The sequence below is a fragment of the Oratosquilla oratoria genome, chromosome 17, assembly GCF_046742065.1.
Source record: "Oratosquilla oratoria isolate Oo_2021 chromosome 17, ASM4674206v1, whole genome shotgun sequence".
Classification (NCBI taxonomy): domain Eukaryota; kingdom Metazoa; phylum Arthropoda; class Malacostraca; order Stomatopoda; family Squillidae; genus Oratosquilla; species Oratosquilla oratoria.
Genome location: NC_134793.1, coordinates 17747884 through 17768623, shown reverse-complemented (window position 1 = coordinate 17768623; position 20740 = coordinate 17747884). Strand labels below are relative to the sequence as shown.

The 20740-nt window shown below is 36.2% G+C and overlaps 1 protein-coding gene across 1 annotated transcript; it reads left to right on the top strand.

Moving 5' to 3' along the window:
- Positions 1-1737: 1737 nt before the first annotated feature.
- Positions 1738-20681, top strand: GlcAT-I (Glucuronyltransferase I). Its single transcript, XM_076200505.1, has 7 exons — positions 1738-1876; positions 3530-3615; positions 3762-3892; positions 4128-4287; positions 4885-5031; positions 5655-5945; positions 6046-20681. The coding sequence occupies exons 1-7, from the start codon at positions 1744-1746 to the stop codon at positions 6142-6144; spliced, it is 1047 nt and encodes a 348-aa protein (XP_076056620.1). The 5' UTR covers positions 1738-1743; the 3' UTR covers positions 6145-20681.
- Positions 20682-20740: the final 59 nt, after the last annotated feature.

Sequence of the window (20740 nt, the reverse complement as noted above, 5' to 3'; positions counted from 1 at the left end):
TCTTCATAATAATAACCTCATCGTTGAGGAGCAGCACAGTTTCAGGAGTTAGGAAGAGCTGCCTGACCAACATACTTTGTTATTTTGATGACTTCGTGAATGCAGTGGATGAGGAAATATGCATTAACATAAACTATTTAGACTGCGAAAAAGCTTTTGATAGAGTTCCTCATAGAAGACTTCTCACCGAGCTAAAAGCAATGGAAAAAGTACAACGGCGAGCCACAAAACTGATTCCAAATATCAAAAATAAATCATACGAAAATCGACTTAAGCACATGAATCTGTTTTCCCTAAAAAAGCGTAGCCTCAGAGGTGACTTGATACAGGTCTTTAAGATTTTAAATTTTTTTTTTTTTTTTTTTGCATCCGACCTAGATATGGATAATGGACATAGATGGCAGGATCTTGGCGTGGATCAAGAACTTCCTCAGTGAGAGGTACCATCGTGTGAAAACCAGAAATGCAAGATCAGAGTGGCTACCAGTTGTAAGTGGAGTTCCTCAGGGATCGGTACTGGGCCCAGTACTGTTCCTCGTGCACATAAATGATCTCGTGAAAAACCTGGAATCATTTGCCAGTTTGTTTGCGAATGATGCAAAAATATAAAGGAACATCAAGACGGAAGCTGATATAGATGTTCTTCATAGAGATATGAAGAGATTGGAGGAGTGGAGTGAGAAATGGTTACTAGCATTTAATGTGGATAAACACAAAACAATGCATATAGGACATCAGAATCGACAGGCAGGCTACTTGTTCAACCAGAGTCCGCTGCAGAAAACCACACAGGAAAAAGATTTGGGCATCATCGTAACAGCAAACCTGAACTCCTCAGCATATGTCTCCAAGATATCTGCCAAACCCAACAGTCGACTCTGTATCATTAATAGAAACTTTACTTTGTTCATGGGGCTCAAGCCTGTCTCCCTATTTGTTACAGGACATTAGGTCATTGGAGAAAGTCTAGAGAAGAGCAACCAGATTATTTGCGGAACTATCTCATCTATCATATGAGGAGAGGTGTGCACAACTTGGCCTGCAGACACTAGAAAACAGAAGAAAGCGAGGAGACATGACTGAAACATACAAACTGATCCACGGTTACGAGGATGTCCCTTATACATTTTTTTTTTCAAATGAACAAGAACAAATCAAGAGGCCATTAGCTGAAACTAACAAAACCGAGTCATTGGAGGACAATACTAAAAGAAAATTGGTTCGCCATAAGGATTATAGACCCCTGGAACACACTTCAAGAGTTTGGTAACTGCCCCAACAACAGTCACTTTTAAAGCACGTTATGACTAAATTAGATACTGGCTGACTTGTCTTAAGAAGTGGGGGGCATTGCAAGAAGTCATCTTCTTAATTCCCCACTATCTAATCATAGGTAAGTATATGTTTTTATGTAAAAGGACAATTGCTCTTAAAAAGTCTTTGTTAAAAAGGATATAATTGTCCTGAAAAATCGTGTCCACAGGTGGTGTAAACAAATCTCTAACATTGGGAAATTGAAAAGCGCTAAATTTAATCCCATTTTTGTCATATCTAATGCATTGGTCTGAGTAAATGATATGTCTTGTTATATACTTTATACAAAGCTTATGACACGTCAATTTAAATATTTTCTTTTCTTTTCGTGGATGTTACAGCTTCATCTAAAATAATTCCGATTTCCGCTTAGTTATAAATGTTTACATTCTATGCTTACGAGATACGATAGTAAGAGCCCGTAGACTGATGGCAAAGCGTACGACTGGAGTAATAGCACATATGATTTCCACATATTATATATACAAGAGACGTTTAAAGAAAATTGGATACGTGCTGATTATAGCATCCCTTGTTAGTTTCATTCTATATGGTTACTATGGTAAGTAACACAACTTATATTGTGTAGATCACGTAAACTCAAAACTGTTTTATTCTCCTCAGTTGGTATTTACTGTTAACTTACTGTTTTTATTACTTTGATAATAGTATCTTAGATAATTTCCTTTGGAATCCTGTTATTGGCTTATAATGCACCAGTTATGAAGATCGCCTACTGCCTCCATACAACAAGAGTTATCAGATGGAAAGTTTTTTTCAGAGCCATATAAGATAATAAGCCAAGGATAATCATATTATTAATTATATTAGCATCCATATAAAAAAAAAACTAACCATCTGTCGAAATAGTCAATTCAGAGACACTTTTGATCTGTTGTAAGTCAGAGATGTTTGATTAGTTGTAAAATGTTCACTAATGATGCATAGTTTGGGTTAGGTTAAGTAGATGACCTTTGGCTTTGCTATGATGGTGATTGATGTCCTCTATAGATTCTATTTTTGTTTATGCCATTTGACTTTATTCATCTCAGTTGGGCAGAAACCAGACCAAATTAGTTCTTGATCAATATTCCATTTGCTCATGATTCTGCTCCCTCAGTTGAATGAAATTGTATAGCATTAGTCAAAATATAGAAATCATTATAGCAAAGGGGTTTAAGTCTAAAGATTAATCTAGTTAAGAAGGGTCAGGTTGTGTAACCCATGCCTAAGAAGATAAGTTGAGTTAGATCTGTCAATTCTAAGGTAGTTTAGAAAATAGAAATAGTGGTACAATGTTTCTTGTTGCTAGTGTATCAAACAAGTTGTCTTTTTATTGCCTCTGCATTCATCTCAGATTAAAAGATAAATTGGGATGCTATTGGATACCTTACTTAGCAGACCAAGAGTCAAGAGCAACAACCATCTGCAATGATCAGTCAATCTAATACACTAAAAATCTCTTGCATGAGACCCACAACCTTAGGAAAATTATCCATGGCCATTGATGCAGCCCATAAGTTACTTAATGAAGATATTTTGTGTCTTTCTGTGTAGGAGTGAATGCAAAGTATAGTTTAAGGTGCTCTGTATTTTTTCTATGGTAGTTGCATTTGGGGCAATTGGTCACTTAGATATACTTGGGTGCATTCACTGGAGGTCCTTACTGTAGCCAACAAATATGGAATGTCTGCAACCACAATATTATCATCACAATAAATTTTCATTCCCTGCACATCCAAGGATGTTTTGTAACCTTCACAAAAATCTATTTAATTGAAGCTTTATCTATATTGTTTAGTAACTTGTTATCCATCATAATTCTCATGGAATGCAGATAAATATTCTCACTGCCCTGTACCTGAAACTTTTTATAGTGTTACTGTTCTTCCTCTTGGTAGGGGACCAGTGATGGGTAACTGCATTTGGTGGTTCTGTAAGACATTAAAGTTGCCTATTTTCAAAACTAACAAACCCCCTCAGCTCCATTAGGTGCAGCCCTGAGAGGCTGCCATTTGGTCCCTGGACTGGGCCCAAGTTCTTTCTCTATTAACTTCAGCTGTATTTTTCACACCTTCTCAAACATGGGGAACTGAAAACATAGACAGCAGTCCATTGTCTCTTTCCAGAGAGATCTGTGGGAGGTTCCAAAGACTGCTGCCAGCCAGTTCTCAAAAGAACAGTAGTCTGATATTAGATAATACTTATATTACAGGGCTATATAATCAGAAGGGATCAGAAGCTTCATATTATGACCTACCAAGTGAAGGTCTTCGTGAACTACTAAGATTAAGACGTGAAGTAAATTTTTATGTTGTTGTTTACTGTAGAAATTAAATGTAACATTATCTGGTGATATTATAAAAAGAAAATATTGTGATTTTTATGGAAATCTGTATATTGTATATGCCTAAAAGTATATATTATAATGTCTTGATACTTTGCAGGTTATTCAGCTGAAGGCTGTCCTTAATAAATACAATGTCCCATTACAAGAGTACAAAGGAACTGTTTGGCCTACTATTTATGTTATCACCCCAACTTATTCAAGACCCCATCAAAAAGCAGAACTTTCAAGGTGAGGTAACATCTAATAGTCAAAGATAGATTTTCATGCATGGACTTTTCCGAAAAGTATGTATGTATTCATTCCTAACCTAGCAGATGACCATGGATTTGAAAAGGGACATTTCACCTGCACATTGATCACATTTTATCCAATAAATACTGGAAGGCTTCAATAAGAATATGCTATATGTTCAGAACTATAATGATGGCAGTAGATTATTTTAAAATATCTCTTTAATTTGCAGATTAAAGCATGTTTTCATCCAAGTCCCTTCTTTGCATTGGATTGTTGTAGAAGATGCAAGGGAAAAGAGTGAATTGGTACAACAGTTCCTCGCTAAATCCAGTCTTGAATATACTCACTTAAATATACCTACACCTCCAGAATGGAAGCTACGTCAAAATGTAAGCTATAGAATGTATTTGAAATTAATCATTTTATTAGTCATTAGGTGTGTATTAATCTGCTCAAATTGCTGGCCAAGGAGTTGATGGCATGTTATGAAGCCATGTGTTTTGAGTGCGTGCCACATTGTGTTTCTATGTTTGGTCTTGATGGTGGGAGAGAGGGGCTAGAATAGAAGGTTTGGTGGTTGGGTAAGGTTAAGGAATCAGATTTGGATGTTGGTGGGTTGCTATGATTATAGTTTATGGTGGTTGTAAGTTCCCACTAATATCCATCAAATTGTTCAATAGATACCGATAATTAATTTTTTCCCTGTGTAAGAACATATAAGTTCTTTTCCATAGTATATCACTTGGTCTTTTTTAAAGTATAATCATCTTTTTACCATGTCTCCTTTATTTTCATTTTTGTTCTCTAGCATATAGACAATAACATGAAATTGTATATTTTTCCATGCCCTTACAGTTGTCATTAGTATATTTAGGTGTTAGTTTTCCAACCACCTGGAAAGGAATAAAATTAATTTCTTTAGTTTTCAAATTGGTCTTTGCCTATAATATCCTGAAGATTAATTTATAACATTTGGATTTTTCTAGGATCCTTCATGGAAAAAGCCCCGAGGTGTTCTTCAGAGAAATCAGGGAATACAGTGGCTACGAGATCACCAGCCCTCTTCAGCCTTGGGTGGAGTAGTTTACTTTGCTGATGATGATAATACATACACTCCAGAACTTTTCCATGAGGTAAAGAATTTTAGGGTAGCCCTTAATAATATGTCAAAGAAATTTTAGGTATTACATTTAAGAATGAGTAAAAAATTACCAGCAGAAAAAGTGTGAAATGTGGAAGTGGATGGAAGACCAAGAATGAAGTAGAGGAATGGGTTGAAAGGGGCGTTAGATACAAGAGGAAATGTCTGTCAAGCAAAGAAAAGAGAATACAAAAGATAATATTGCATGGAGAGAGATTGTGAGTAAATGAAGGAGTGATGAGTTCTGGCATTTACTTCCATTCAACCATACACTTACAGGTTATCACTTACCAGCAGAACCACTTCTTCTCTCCCTTGCCTTCTTGCTAGTACTGACACCCTATCATACTTCCAAACTTGTACTCAAATTTACCTTTCAGTTTAGTGTCACTCATTGCTAAGGCATCCATCTTTCTTCTCACAAACATAGGAACAATATCTTCTTATTTTGCTTTCACTTGTTCCACATGTACACATATTCAAAAACCTAATTAATAGGGTTCTGGTCAGAATTTCTCTCATAGACCCTTAAATTTTTGCAGAAGAAACTTATAACTTAGTCAATACTGGTAGGTAAATACACACTCAATAATTATGAAATTCTTCATTATATAGATGCGGTCGACCAAGATTGCATCGGTGTGGCCAGTTGGATTGGTAGGTGGTGTAATGGTGGAGCGGCCACAAGTGGTCAATGGTAAGGTGGTGGGTTGGCTGGTAGGATGGAGAGCAGACCGCCCATTTGCCGTGGACATGGCTTCATTTGCCATCAACCTACGCCTACTTCAAGCTCATCCAACTGCTCAGTTTTCGTTGGATTCACAGCGAGGTTTCTTAGAATCGGATTTTCTGCAGGAACTTATTACAATGGATCAGTTGGAGCCCAAAGCTGACATGTGCACGAAGGTAATACTATTGGTATATTTTTTCTCAGTGGGTTTTCTCATTTCATAGTGCATATCTAAATCAGAGATACCTAAACTTATTATTTGACAATTTCTTTCAGGTGTTAGTTTGGCACACAAGAACAGAGAAGCCAAATCTTAAAGAAGAAGTCAAAATGTTGAAGAAAGGCAGAGGCACAAATGAAGGAATAGAAGTGTAGTTGAAAAACAGAAAAGGTGTGGAAGGTGAAGTTGGAAAGACCAAAATTTCTAAGTTGAATAATAGATTTATCCTCATTTTATTTTGTTGAAACATGAGTAATCTCCTAGGTTGCATTGTAAGGAATAACATTTTGCTTTGTGAAATCACTATTGTTATCATAGGAAAAGCAAGGAAAGAAACTGAACATACTGAGAACCATAGCAAGCACAGGATTCAGACAACAGAAAGAAAAACTCATCACAACATACAAACAGTTCATAGGAATAACATTTGCTATGCTTCCAGAGTATGGCTTCCTAAAGTAAAGAATGTAAAGAAAACCTGCAGACAGTACAAAACATAACCTTACGAATATTAACAGGCTGCAACAAAACAATTCTAATAGGCTATCTATACTTAGAAACAAGAATCTTCAAATAAGAATCATGCACAAGATCCCATAGAATCATACACACACCACACTGCACCACACAACCTTAATTCACAGAACAAAAGACACACTTGATGCTGAAAGATACAAAGATGGGTCACTACGAGCATAGCTCCCTTCCTGTAAAATACAACTAGGTAAAACTAGGTAAATACATCTGCATTATATAACTCACATGAGTAATATGATGGCTGTACATAATAATTGTGTGTGTGTGTGTGTACTTACATAATTGTATTATATGGGAAGGGGAGCTATGCTCATTGTGACCTGTCTTTGTGTCTCACAACATCTAGTTTGTTCTTAGATTCTTGTATGGTGTTTGTACACACTATTGTTTCATCCATTTTGTTCCAGATTTCCACCACTCTGTGTGGAAAACTGTTTTTTTTTTTCCAGATCTCTTCTTTAACTATCTTTTTTGAGTCTTTAACTATCCTTTTTGAGTTTCTTTTCATGTCCTCTTGTTTTTCTTTTATCCCACTTTAATAAGTTTTCTCTGTCAAGAACTTCCATGCCTTTCATGATTCTGTAAATGGCCAATAGATCTCCTCTTTCTCTTCTTTGTTCCAGAGTTGGTAGTTCCAGTTTAGCCAATCTTTGTTCATATGTCAATTTTGAAAGTGTTGGGGCCATCTTTGTCGTTACTCTTTGGATTCATGTGTGATTCACTATGGTCTTGGATCACATCTTGGACTCATGATCGACAGTTATTTCCCTCCCAGAAGAGAGCTCAGAGCTCATAGGGCTGAAATAATTTCAGTATCGCTGTGCTGCGAGTGTGTGTAGGTGTGTGTATTTTTACCTAGTTGTATTTTATGGGAAGGGGAGCTATGCTTGTGGTATCCTGTCTTTGTACCTCACAGTGTTTAGTTTGCCCTTAAATTTGTGTATGGGTTTTGCTTATATGATTATAAAGCCAAGCTTGACAGAGACAGGACCCTATGAGTGTAACTCCTCCTGTATATTGCATTTAGGTAAATACAGTGTAACTCTTCCTGTATATTGCATTTAGGTAAATACACAGTGAAACAGTTAATGCCAGAACTATACATGAATTCAAAAGCAAACTGGATGTGGAGAGATACAAAAACGGGTCAAAACGAGCATAGCTCTAGTCCCATAAAATACAACTAGGTAAATACAGATTATTAAAGAATCACTATGCTCTAGACAAACAAATTAATTTCTCAATCAGGTATACAAGAAGAGAAAAACTCTCAAGACACGTCAAAGTAACACTAAGCTGCTAACATTAATATCATCGCTCAGGCACTAAAAACATATCAGTTCAGAACCAGTATGGAAACAGACACTGTATACCCAAGATGCACTCAACATGCATCTCTGCTCAACCTTCACTGATTTCAAACATCACAACAAAGTTTCTTTCCTGAGTTACCTGTGAGCTATCCCAGTGGCCATGGCTGGATTCCATGAGGCTGCTGATTATTATTACTAATGTTATTACTATTATTATTATTGTTATTATTATTATCATCATAATTATTATTATTATTATTAATATTATTATTCTATTTGTCTATATACCAAGGGCTTTTTCCCCCTTATAAGGGAGGTAGCTAAGTCAAAAGGCATGTACCCACTCCCATCCACTACCCTTTCCTCCCTCTCATCTTAGCTCCTCATGGATAATGGGACATCCCTGTATCCTGCCCACTGTCCTGGGATAGAAGCAATGTAGCAAGACACAGTACATCCACAGCAAGGCCACTTCACTGAATCAGTAACCCCCCTTCTCCATCCCCTCACACAGAAAAATAGGGAAAAATAATTATAGTGGATAGGCTAGTGAGGTTGTTTTATGTGTACTAAAAGATTGGAAGAATGCATGTGTAGTTCTACTATACAAAGGAAAAGGGGACAAATATGAATGCAGTAGCTTTAGAGGGATCAATTTGATAAGTGTAGTTGGAAAGGCATATGGGAAGGTATTAACTAAGAAGATTAGGAGAGGAACTGAGAGAATGAGTAGGGAAAAACAGTGTGAGTTTAGGAAAGGAAGAGATGAAAATTTTATATTAAGGCAGATATTCAAGAAGTGTTTAGCCAAAGGTAAGGATATCTTTTGGGCCTTTATGGGTTTTGAGAAGCCATACGGCAGGAAGGCATCGTGGAATGTGCTCCAGGTGTATGGGATAGAAGGAAGGCCATTGAAGGGAGTCTAATTTTTTTGTGGAAGTAGTAGAGATTGGTTGGGTAGAGAATCAAGAGGGTGAATGGTTTGAGGTGAAAGTGGAGTTGTACAAGGGTTGTGTAAGTTCGTTATGGTTGTTCAACATGCACATGGATGGGGTGGTGATGATAAGGTTTAATGTCACAAACTCCTCCCATCAGAAGGCTAGGACGGTGCCCCTTATAGAGGACTTTGTAGCGTGGAATTTAATGAGCTATGCCCTTGGTTCAACTTTGCCGTTGGCAGGATTCGAACCGCCATCCCCTCGACCTTCACTGCAAGTAATGACACCCTAACCCACTCAGCCAGGTGGTAATTGCAAGGGTGGTGGGAATAGTTGTAAATGGATAGAGGAATGATGTGGCCCAGAAAGGATATCCTTCCTGTCTGCTCCTTAATTTTTTAATTGGATGAAGAGGAGGGTTGCCAAATAATGATATGGTAGGGGTAAACTGATTCCAGCTGTCAGACCCTGTTGTTGAGGCTTTGTGTATTGTGTTTTTTTTTTTTTCCCTGGCAATGTGATGGGGGCAGGGATGATTCTTCATCCATGAAGTGCTGAAGTGGAAGGGCCAATAAATGTGTTTTGGATTGATGTATACTCTAAACTTGGTCACCCTCTTTAAAGGTGGAAAAGGCTCAATGGTATATACATATTATTATTATTATTATTATTATTCTAGTCATTATTACAGTTATTATGATTACTCTTGTTCATATTATTTCTTCTTTTTACTTCTTATTAGATAGATTTGGAGAAAATACAAATTAGAAATTTTAAGATTGAGGAATTGAGTGCTTTCTGCAATATTTGAATAGGTTTTGAAAGAGTAACGTGCTTTATATATTTTTCTATGAAATGTTAATCAAATGTCACAAGAGTGTTAAGTATGTCATAACTTTATGTAAAAAAAAAAGTAGTAAGTTTGTTAGAGGAATGTTGTAAGTATACAGAAAAAAAATTATCTTGCTGTTGATAATCACTTGATAAACATTACAATGGTTTTCAAATCATTACAATTTTATGCTACTCATAGATTTAATCACATATTATAATCTTAGATCAATTGACAATACATCAATATTAGTGTTAAATTTCACATGCTGTTATGGTAGTTAGTATTCATTGTGGAATAATACCTAATCATAGCATATCTTGAAATTAGTCTTCTTTTAAAGAAAGTACAATGCATAATGCACTGTCATGTTCATGTATTTAGATCACATGAAACATATTTCAAGGACAGGATAATAGATGTGAGAACAAAGGTAATAATGTGTTCACGCTACTGTATGTGAAAGATGAAATTGTCATACATATGAAAGCAAGCAATAGTATCACTTTTGTTTGTAGAATACAACCAGTTCATTCATATTTGCTAGTTTAGGCGATGGTGTGTCAAATGCTGTAATGATAAGTGTTCACCTCTGCAAAGTTGTATTACATAATTTTATAACCCAACCACAACAAAAAGCTTTATCTATGTAGGACCTTGTTGTCATGATCTAGAGTCTGGTCTTGTTGTAGCGTCTTGACTCACAGGCAGTGATCTTTCCATGGTATAGTGTTTATACTTCATGTATTCCAGTATCCCTTCCAGTAGCAAAATAAATGTGTTCAAATATTCTTTCAGATGTCACAATATTTCTCAAAGATGTTCTAAATTTGTATACTATAGAGGTCACATTTAATTAGTTTTATAAGGTGCCTCATTAATGTGTAAATGTATGTTCCTATATCCTTTTCTATAGTAAAGTAAATGTGTTATTTTTTCAAAGTTGAATTATACTGTATTTCTCAAAGATGTTCTAAATTTATACTCTCCAAAGGTCACATTTGATTAGTTTTATAAGGTGCCTCAGTCATTTGTGATGTTTTGCTCAAAAGCACACATGTAACCTTCTTAGTGCTTCCAGAAATGGTGGGAGTTCATTTATGTACACATCATTTTTGAATAACAAGTATAAGGTAGTTTTACTTATATTGTAGATTATAAGAGAAAATATGTTTGTTTGCTAATATGGGACTAATGAGTTTTCCCCCTAATAAGAATGATGACGATAGATCTTCAGGGCCATACCCTCTAAGGGTGCAGGGAGGGCAACTAACCCCCCCCCCCCTGGAATTCTTTTGTTTTTATCAACTTCCACATTTTCTGGTAACAAACCCCACCAAATTGCCACCCCCCCCCCTCATTGAGAGTATGGCTTTGATCTGTATTAATATTTTGTTAAAGAGACTTAAAAATTATAATACGTATGGAGCAAAGACTTGGAATTAGGAGGTGGAAAGGAATAAACTGATTACTTTTGAGATGATGTGTATAAGAAATGCAATAAGTGGTACAACTATGAAAAAAGAAATGTGGAAACAAGACAAAGAATAGGGGTGGGAAGAAACCTGTCGGATAGGGTAGAACAAGGTCCTTATTTGGTTTGGGCATATGGAAAGAATGGACAAGGAAAGACTAGCAAAGAGTTGAGAAAGCTAAAGTGGATGGAGTGAGCTCAATATTAAGACTAAGAATGCAGTAGATAGATGGGTTGAAGGGAGTTTTGGATGCAGTATGCCTTGCACAAGGAAGCAAGGATGCAAAAGATAGGAGTAAAAGGATGAAGGAATGTTCTTGTGTGTTATATGATTTGTATTTTTTAGCAAGTGATGATAACAGGCCACCATGTGGTAAAATAGTGGGGGAAACCAGATCTGGATGCCAAGCTCTACTGTGGAAAAGCTGTGTCTTACTGCATTGCTTTTGACCAGAGGGGAGTGGTGGGGACAGGGTAACCCTTCATGCATGAGGTGCTTTGGTGGAAGGGGTGGTTGAGTAGGTTTCATTTGTTTATAATATGGATGGGTGCTTTGATGCAGCTATTTCCCATATAAAAGGGAGAGGGCAATTAGTGTGTGTGTGTGTATATATATACACATACATAGAGTGAAAATTCATGGCGAGTTCAGTGTAACATATCAATTTGATGTTTTCTCATGTACTTATAATTTCACTGGCTTTTTCAGGAAGTCTTCCAAATGTTTCACTATGATCTTGCACTATTAAAGCCTGATATGCTTATTTCAATTCTCATGGAAGTTCTTCAGAGACTAAAGTAATAGTCATGGAAAAGAGGTACATAGTAACGCTGAACTCACCATCACTTTTTCAACTTGTATGTGAGAACTTATTATTATATGTGTGTATGTGTATATACATGTATATATATATATATATACAAGATAAATTCTTAATATTAGTTTATATAAGAGACATACATATCCTGATATACAGTGTTAGAAATGGAAATGTTATTTTATTAATTTACACACCAGTAATATCTGCATTATTTAGGATAACTTTTGCACAAAGGAAAGTTTACTTAAAGAATAAATAAAATATCTGTTAACAAATGGCCATAGTGAAGGACACTACAATCCAACCATAGTTTGACCTTAATCATCTATTAGAAGTTCTCTTCTTTGAGTTGGACAATCACAAGCAAATAAATGTTGGGGGGGGATGGGCAAAAAGTGTCATGAGAGTAGATATCTGGGGACGAATGCAAAGAGAAAACAGTATCAGGGGGTGATTGTGGCCATGACTGTATGGAGCAGAAGTGTTTAAGAAGAATGGTGGGGTTGATGAGGGCGGATTGAATAAGAAATGTAGAGGTGAGACAGAGAGTAGGAGTGGGAAGAGAGCTGGCAGATAAGGTTAATCAAAGAATACTGGGATGGTGTCAGCATATAGAAAGAAAATGAAGAAAGATTTGCAAAAAAGTGTGTGGAAGGCAGAGGTGGATGCTAAATGAGAGGTAGATTGTGAATGAGGTGATTGGATGAAAATGGCTTCGGTAACAAGAGGAATATCTGTTGAGGAGGGATGGGTGTGAGTGGAGAGTGGTTGTGAATGGATGATAGTGAATGAATTTCCTCTAGCCTGCTTTGTAAATTCTTGAGTGGTTAAGGGGAGGATGGTCACCATATAATGAAGCAGTGGAGGTAAACCAGCTTCAGCTGTAAGATGCTTCTGTTGAGATGCTGTGTCCTCCTGTGACCTGAGCAGTGGGTGTGAGATGTAGATGACCCTTCATCCACAAGAAAATAAAATACAAGGGACAACAAATGGGTTCTGGATAAATGAGGTGTGCGTGTGTGTGCTTTGAATTGGCCTCCCTAAGGGTTTTTTTAGTCCACATATATACATGTGCACAATCACCTGAAATAATGTTGGACCAAAATATATATATATATATATATATATATATATTTTTTTTTTTTTTTTTTTTTAAGAGAACAAGGTGGAAAACATTGGAAGTTCTGTGGTTATTTCTTTACAGATATCCATATAATTGTTCATGGATTATATCTATTTATGATAATAATAGTGATAATGATAATTGTTGCATGAGATATTGCTAACTTAAAACCCAGACCCCCACAGGAACTAGCATTGGTCTTTGGACCTGCATAGATCTCACTGGGAAGAAACACGGGGTTTTGTCTGCATTATATTTGTGCAAGTCTGTTCCCATATCACTGGGTTGTTGTAGTAATAATTGGAGGAGAGAACCAGGGACGTTGTCACCTATTCTTGTGTGAGGAAGGTGAGGAAATGCAAGTGAAATTGGTAGAGAAAGATCCTGGTCCCAGTCTGCAGTGACTGTCAGCCCTTTATGGCTGTACATTCAGATAGAAATGAGGATGCAGACGGGTTTTGAAGATGGGCATCGCGTAGACGATTCTCACCATCCAGCTTGTAGGACCACCACTTGTAGGTATCCGTCATTGGCCCCTATCACTGTATCATTAGTTAATAACTGTATAGAATGGAATATGATATTTTACTGTTAAAGTCAAATTTTAATGTAAAAGACATTTTTGTATGTTTAATCTCATCTATTATCATTTTCATAAAAAGTTATGAGAATTTTCCTTTCCCATGCCTAGCCACCTCACTTTGCTAATGATGGCTTACTGGATGAAAGAAAATATTTGTGAATTCATGTACATGTAATTGTGTGCCAGTTTCGTTGTTATAGAACAATTTGTTACCAGTCATATCCTAGTCATTAAGGCTAACCCAAGTGGATCAGACTGGTTAGTTTCAAGTTCTTCCTCAATACACTTTTTGAGTTTCTGAATGCAAGCTCTTTATTCTCTGAATTTATCTGTATACAAAGCATTTTTTTCCCCATATGAGGGAGGTAGTCAAATCAAAAGGCATGTACCCACTCCAACCCATTCCACTCCCATCCACCACCCTTTCTTCCCTCTCATCTTAGCTCCTTATGGATGATGAGTCATCCCTATATCCCGCCCACTGCCCTGGGTCACAAGCAATGTAGCAAGACAAAATCAATCTTGGTTCCCAACAATGAATATCAATGCTATTTGGTGGTATCAGGGCTGGTGTTAGGAACTGCTGGGCCTCAATTCTACAATGGTCAGAATTTATGTTTTATTTTCAAGTAGTATGCCAGTCTTAGCCAAAAAACATTAAATGCTTGACATACTAGATATTAAAAGATAATATGAAAGTGTTAATTTTTCAATACAAAGCCTGTCATAAGGTTCTTAGCTCGAAACCTGGCCAGAGAATGTAGTGATTTGTAAAAAAAATGTATTGTGAATCTGCATTTCTCCACTGCATTTGAGGTTTCATTTGTGTAACATTCAATGTTTCCATGTACACTTTACTAAATTGTCCAGTTTTAGTGAAATATAATTATTTTTAGGCACAGGGCCCAATTTGATCAAATCAGTCAAATAGGTTCAAAACCAGCCCTAGCTACAGTTGGTTTACACATACCACTAGAATGGAACTTTTAGGTACCATCTCAATTGTCTGCATGTACTATTGTGCAATGTATCACTTCAGAAAGATAATTATAATAATAGTAATTGTTGCCTCAGGTTTCAGTTACTAGAAATCTGCAAACCCATAACAGCTGGCAAGTCCTGAGGCCTTTTCATAGATGTTTCTGGGAAGAAAATGTGGACTCGTATCTCTGTTGTATCAATGTGGGATTGTTTCTGTGTCACAAGCTTACAATAGTCGCAATGGAACAGTTACCATTTGTTAGCACTCCTTATGTCAAAAGGTGAAGAAAACACACTGAAAGTTGATAGATATCTTTGAAATTGTCTGAAGACCATGTATTAGCCCCTTAGGGTTGAATCTTTAAATGAAAGGTTGTTGATTGGTTTTGAAAACAGGCAACTGAGAGATGAATCTCTCTGGTATCCATCTTGCAGGGCCACCACATGCAGGTAGCAAACCAGTGAGGAGAAATGCAAACTATCCATAGGTCATTGAAATTATCAACTTGTGTCACAAATTATCATCACACTTTCAGTTTCTGAAAATGTATAAATGATGCCAGTCTTTCAATTAGCAAAATTAACAGTATCTTTTAACTTTTTTGAGTAATGTATTTTCTATACAGCATAGAATAGTGACAGTTTGGGAAGGATACAGGATGTTGACTTTTTTTTTTCCTGATAAAGATAAATTATATGAATAACTGTACAGATTAATGTTCACCACAAAAATAATCCCTTCTACCCTGAATATCATTGGCTCTATAAATATCATACTCTTTTTAGGTACACACCTTGAATTGAGATTTCATGCCCTTCCCCCCCCCCCAAAAAAAAAAAAAAAAAAAATTCACTTTAGTCTTTATCACCAAACTCTTTCCTATCTGTACCACCTTATGCTGCCCCCCTCATCCTTTATATTCATCTCTGACTCGCACAGCTTTCTAAGTCCTCGATTCACCCTTTATTTATCTACATCCGATTATGGCCAATCCTTTTTTTTTTTTTTTTTTTTTGCCTCCCACTTCAAATCTGTATCCTTTTACTGGGTGTCATCTCATAGTTGCATCCCCAGTAATGAATGAACTGACAAAGCAGATTGGAGTGCAGCATCAACACCTTTCAATTTTTCTGCCTCACAGCCTACAAACTTCCACTCAACTCCCAAGTCCACACTGCAAAACTTGTAGCAAAAACACTACAAGGAATTCCCAATAAACCATTTAAAGCCTTATCATGGCCCTCTTTCCATCAATGGAACCAACACTATGAGAGCATTGACATACATAAGAACAGGATCTTCTGATCTCACCCTTGACTGTTTTATAAACTAATGATAGACCTGAACCATTCCTTGTGGAGCTCCCCTTAATATATCACACATTACAATAGAATGTCCAATCTGTCAACCCCTCACAACAATCTCCTACTTTCTCACCCCCTTCAAACCAGTCTCACTACAACTCATTGTAGGAAAATAAACAATACCTATATCTTCTCTCATAGTTTCCTCCAGAAGATGGGCCATCTATCTAAATAATGATTACCCCATACCATGCACACACTGGTATGATTCACTGTCATTCCCATGACTTAAGAATATGCTCCCACACCCTACAAACTGACAAAGACCCCCACTTAATATCATGAGCATAAAATAGTTCTTGGTAATGACATCATATCTGTAAGAATAAAAGGTGCTGGTGAATTATTGGCATAAAAATACAATGTACTGTATTTCTTTTAATGTTACTTTCATAAAATAGTATAGATTAAAAATATTCAATGCTACACAGTTGTTTGGAACAATATATGTAAGATTTAGTTCTGGGTGAGAGATCTCTAATTAAACTTAAAACAAAAATCAGTGTGTAGGAATGTAGTGACTCATGAAAAATTTATTGTGAACCTGCATTCCTCCACTGCATTTGAAGTTTCATTTGTATAATATTCAATGTATCTAGGTACACTTTACTAACCTGTGCCATTGTGGTGAAATATAATTATTTTGACCATTACCAGGCAATTTTATTCAGCTAGAGGAAACCTCTAAGGCACTCTTGAGTGTTAATCCTTTCTCAATTAACCTGGTCCTTATTATAAAAGACCAATACATTGTAGTAGTTTCCAGTTTCATTTCACTAAGGAGCCCCTCTTGTTGATTTCCTTTTGTCACAGTTATATAAAATTGCCTGGCATCAGTCAAAATAAAAGTGACACTCAGCACAAAATAGGTTTAACTTGTTTGTTCCAAAAGAGTCACACAATTGAATGTACTGTATTGCCTAGTGGCAGTTAGAATGAAACAGGTTAAATGCAACTCAGTACGAATGGGGTCAAGGATGTGCATTTCATTTTTTAATATCAATCAATCTACTGCCCCATGTCTCTTGCAGGGAATCTACAACCCCCAGATAACCAGCAATGGTCTCTGATTCAGCCCACAAGTCACTCAAAGAAAATTTTGTGTTGTTGGGTGGAGTGAGTATGAGTAAAGCAGTGTGGAATGTGATGCTCTATGTCAGGGGTTCTCAGCCTTACTTGGCCCATTCACCCCTTTCACCATTTGTCAGAATGTCATTCCCCCCCCCTCCTTTCCAAGATTGTCTGTTTCAAAAGGTGCATTCTAAATAATATGCAAATATTACTAAAAACCCTTTTATTTTTTCCAAATTAGTATATATTTTTCCCAAATTAGTATAAATCCAGCCCAGGTGACAGGCCAGATAGGCCAAAACCTATAATTGCTTTCCTCACCCCGTAAGCTGACTGTGGTCATAAATCACCCCCAGAAATCCCAAAATTCCCCCCTGGGGGTGAATTTCACCCCTAATGAAAACCTCTGCTCTATGTCTTCTATGTAGTGGTTGCATGTGGGGCTGCTGGAATCTGTTTTCAGGCCAATTCTGTACTGCTGCTGTTTTAATGCAAAGTGATGACCTAAATGCAATTGCGCCAATATGGTTCTTACTTCTCTTTAGTTATTTCTCAGTTGGGTTGACATCTGGGGATACATGATGAAGTACAGAATTCAAAGATGTTTTGTGATCTGAGTGTATGTGTTTTTGTATGAACATATAGAGTGCTGAGGGCAGGTTATTGTAGATGTTTGAGCAGTATGTTGCTGTTCTTTTTTTTTTTTTTTGGGGGGGGGGCTGTGTTTGTGTGATGTGGTGTGAGAGGTGGGAGTGTTGAAGGGCTTTAGTATACAAGTCTCCTAGTGTATGAGGAAAAATCATGAAGGAAGAATGTGACAAGTGTGTCACTGCCATGAAAATTTCAGTTACCCTCTGATAATAAGTAGCAATCCATCCAAGATCTGTTGTGATTGTTTCCAATAAATGCACAGCACAACCACAAAGTTGTAGAATTATGAAAGTATAAACGGTACAAGTGTATAAATGTTTGTTGTGTACACTGTATTACTGTAGGCAATTTCAATAACTTGTTATATTGTGAGAAATCTATTGGAATCTCTGGTTATGATTTTAACTTATGAAATTTAAACCACAAAAAAGTTCTTATAAATCCAGAATTTACTGTTTTATTGCTCTCCTCAAAGTATCTTATAAAAATATTTACATTTAGAATATAAAAACATTACTACCAATAAATGAACATACAGTATATTGAGGGAATTGCACTTCACACTTATGTTTTACATGGAATGTAACTAAGAGACAGAAATTCTAATATACAAATGCATCTTTTTTGCTAATAATTTGGCATACTGGTCTTTACAATAACTGTCACAAAAAAAAAATTATATAACACTAGACATTTATCTAAATAATTAAAACCTGTACAAGTATTTGGCCAGTACTCTTGACTGGAACTATACCTCTCTTGTGTATATATATAAGATCCATACATAACACATGTAAGATTAAGACCATAGTAACTGCTTAATCTAAATGACTGTCCTTTCAATACAAACATCTGAGTAAAGCTAACAAAACTCTCACAACACCTATAGATGAAGAGTAGTTTTTTCCTGTATATTGCAATTAGGTAAATATTAATGTGTACTAATCTTAACATCAGCACTATACTACATACGAAACAACAACAATACTTATTAAGTCACTATTGTATAAAATTTCAAGTATCACAACAGTTAAAACTACTTTTAACAACAGAATTCAAAATGACTACAACCATAGAGATGAAGTCACAGCATTTTGTAAAATAATTTCCACAAGTTCAGTGTGGTCCCAGAACACTGTTGGTGCAGTAGGTTCAAAGACAATGAGGGGAAATAATTAAAGTGATCAGATCACTAAAGGGGGCGGAAAAGATGAGAGAAAGATATCTTGATTTAAGATAGGGCATCACAAGGAAATAAAAACAAGTTAAAAAATAATACATGTCTAAAGGATGTAAAAAAAATCATACATAAACTCCTAGAATAGCTTAGATAATTGAGCACAAACTGGAACAATATATGAATTCTAAGTGAAATATGATAACTGAAGAGTAAGAGACACTCCACAAGCATAGCTCCTTTCCTATATACTATCTATATACCAACGGCTTTTTTCCCCTTACAAGGGAGGTAGCTAAGTCAAAAAGCAAATACCCACTCCTGTCCACCACCTTTTTTCCCCCTTATCTTAGTACCTCATGAAGACATATACAGCCAAAAAAAAGTTACCTGTATACTACAATTAGATAAATATACATAGTAACATGTGAAATAAATTTGTGACCTAACCTTACCTAAACTATGTTTTGTAGGTTAGTAATTGATCCAAGATATAATAAGAATATACAGTTAGGTTAGGAGGCAACCCCATGCATCATCAGGACCACATTATCTAATTTGTGCCAAATAACCTTGTGCACTTGTGCAAGGATGAAGCTGCTATTACACATGTTCTCAGTATGTTTTTACTTTCCCCTGTGTAGGCACAAAAGTACCATAGATTGCTATAAAGCCACAAATTAAACTGCATATTTGGGGCCACTAGATGTCCAAGATTATATTCCTTAAAATTTCTCTGGGGTTCTGGCTTTCATTTTAAATGTTTGGTATTTTGCCAAGGATATTGAAGCTGTTATTGTTTGCAGCAATTTTCTATTGAATGTAATTTCATTTGCTAGAAGAACTATATCCCCTAAAAGCAAAATAAAAGATAGTGAAAATTCTAGCATGATGGAATGTAAAATAATACTTATTTGTCCTATACTCAAATGAGTCAGTCTGTTACCCCAAATCTCTTGTATGAGACAGAGCTCTCAGGTAAGCTAAATCACCCATGTGGTCTTGTACATGGGATATGCAAATCTCCTAAGTGAAAATTAACCAAAAATTATTTCCTATAAAAAATATCCAATGACTGTAACAGAATCAAACTACTCACATTAAATCTGGTGTGGCTGATCTACTCGTTCATATTCAATCAGTCCAGCATGATAGTCTGTGATTCAGTAATATATACAGAGTACATATCAAACTACATCAGGTCCATTTCCTTTGACTTTTAAACTGGTATGCCATTATTCACTCCAATTACACTACAGAGTAAGGTAAAAAAGGGAGTGCAGCCTGAATGGAGTAGGTGGAGGAGAGTACAGGAATCATCTGTGATAGCTGGGTTTCTGCAAGGATGAAAAGGAAAGTCTACAAGGTGATGGTGAGGCTAGCCATGTTGTATGTTATGGAGTCTGTACCAATGATAAAAAGTTAGGAGGCAGAGCTTGAGGCAGTAGAATTGAATATGTTTTACACTAGGGGTGAAGAAGCTGAACAGAATTAAAAAGGAGCATATTATAGATTGTACATACAAATCAGTTTGGGGACAATGTTAGAGAGGGATTACCGAGTTGATTTAGTCATGTGTCGAGCAGGAATGAAGATGCTAGCGATGGATTCACCTGGCAGATCAATCTAGACCAGCATTTCCCAACCTTCATGGAACTCTTTCAATAATAGTGATGCCCCAAAGAACCCCTACACAAGAATTTTTTTTTTACAATTTTAATTTATCTATTTCTTCTTCATAAAGTAAACATGTTTTTTCTGATAACCAGTTTAGCTAAAACAAATGTCTTTCTTAAGTTTATTGACAATTTTAGAAATAAAATAAACATTTTCTTCTGATGAGCTGTTCCAAACATGTAATCACTGGATATTTTTTCTAGTTTAT

What these genes read in the sequence shown, in the direction of transcription:
- GlcAT-I (XM_076200505.1), top strand. Translation starts at nt 1,744, where the DNA reads ATGGCAAAGCGTACGACTGGAGTAATAGCACATATGATTTCCACATAT. An exon ending in AATGGAAGCTACGTCAAAAT is followed by an intron (nt 4,288 to 4,884) that starts GTAAGCTATAGA and finishes GGATTTTTCTAG; the next exon opens with GATCCTTCATGGAAAAAGCC. An exon ending in AAGCTGACATGTGCACGAAG is followed by an intron (nt 5,946 to 6,045) that starts GTAATACTATTG and finishes AATTTCTTTCAG; the next exon opens with GTGTTAGTTTGGCACACAAG.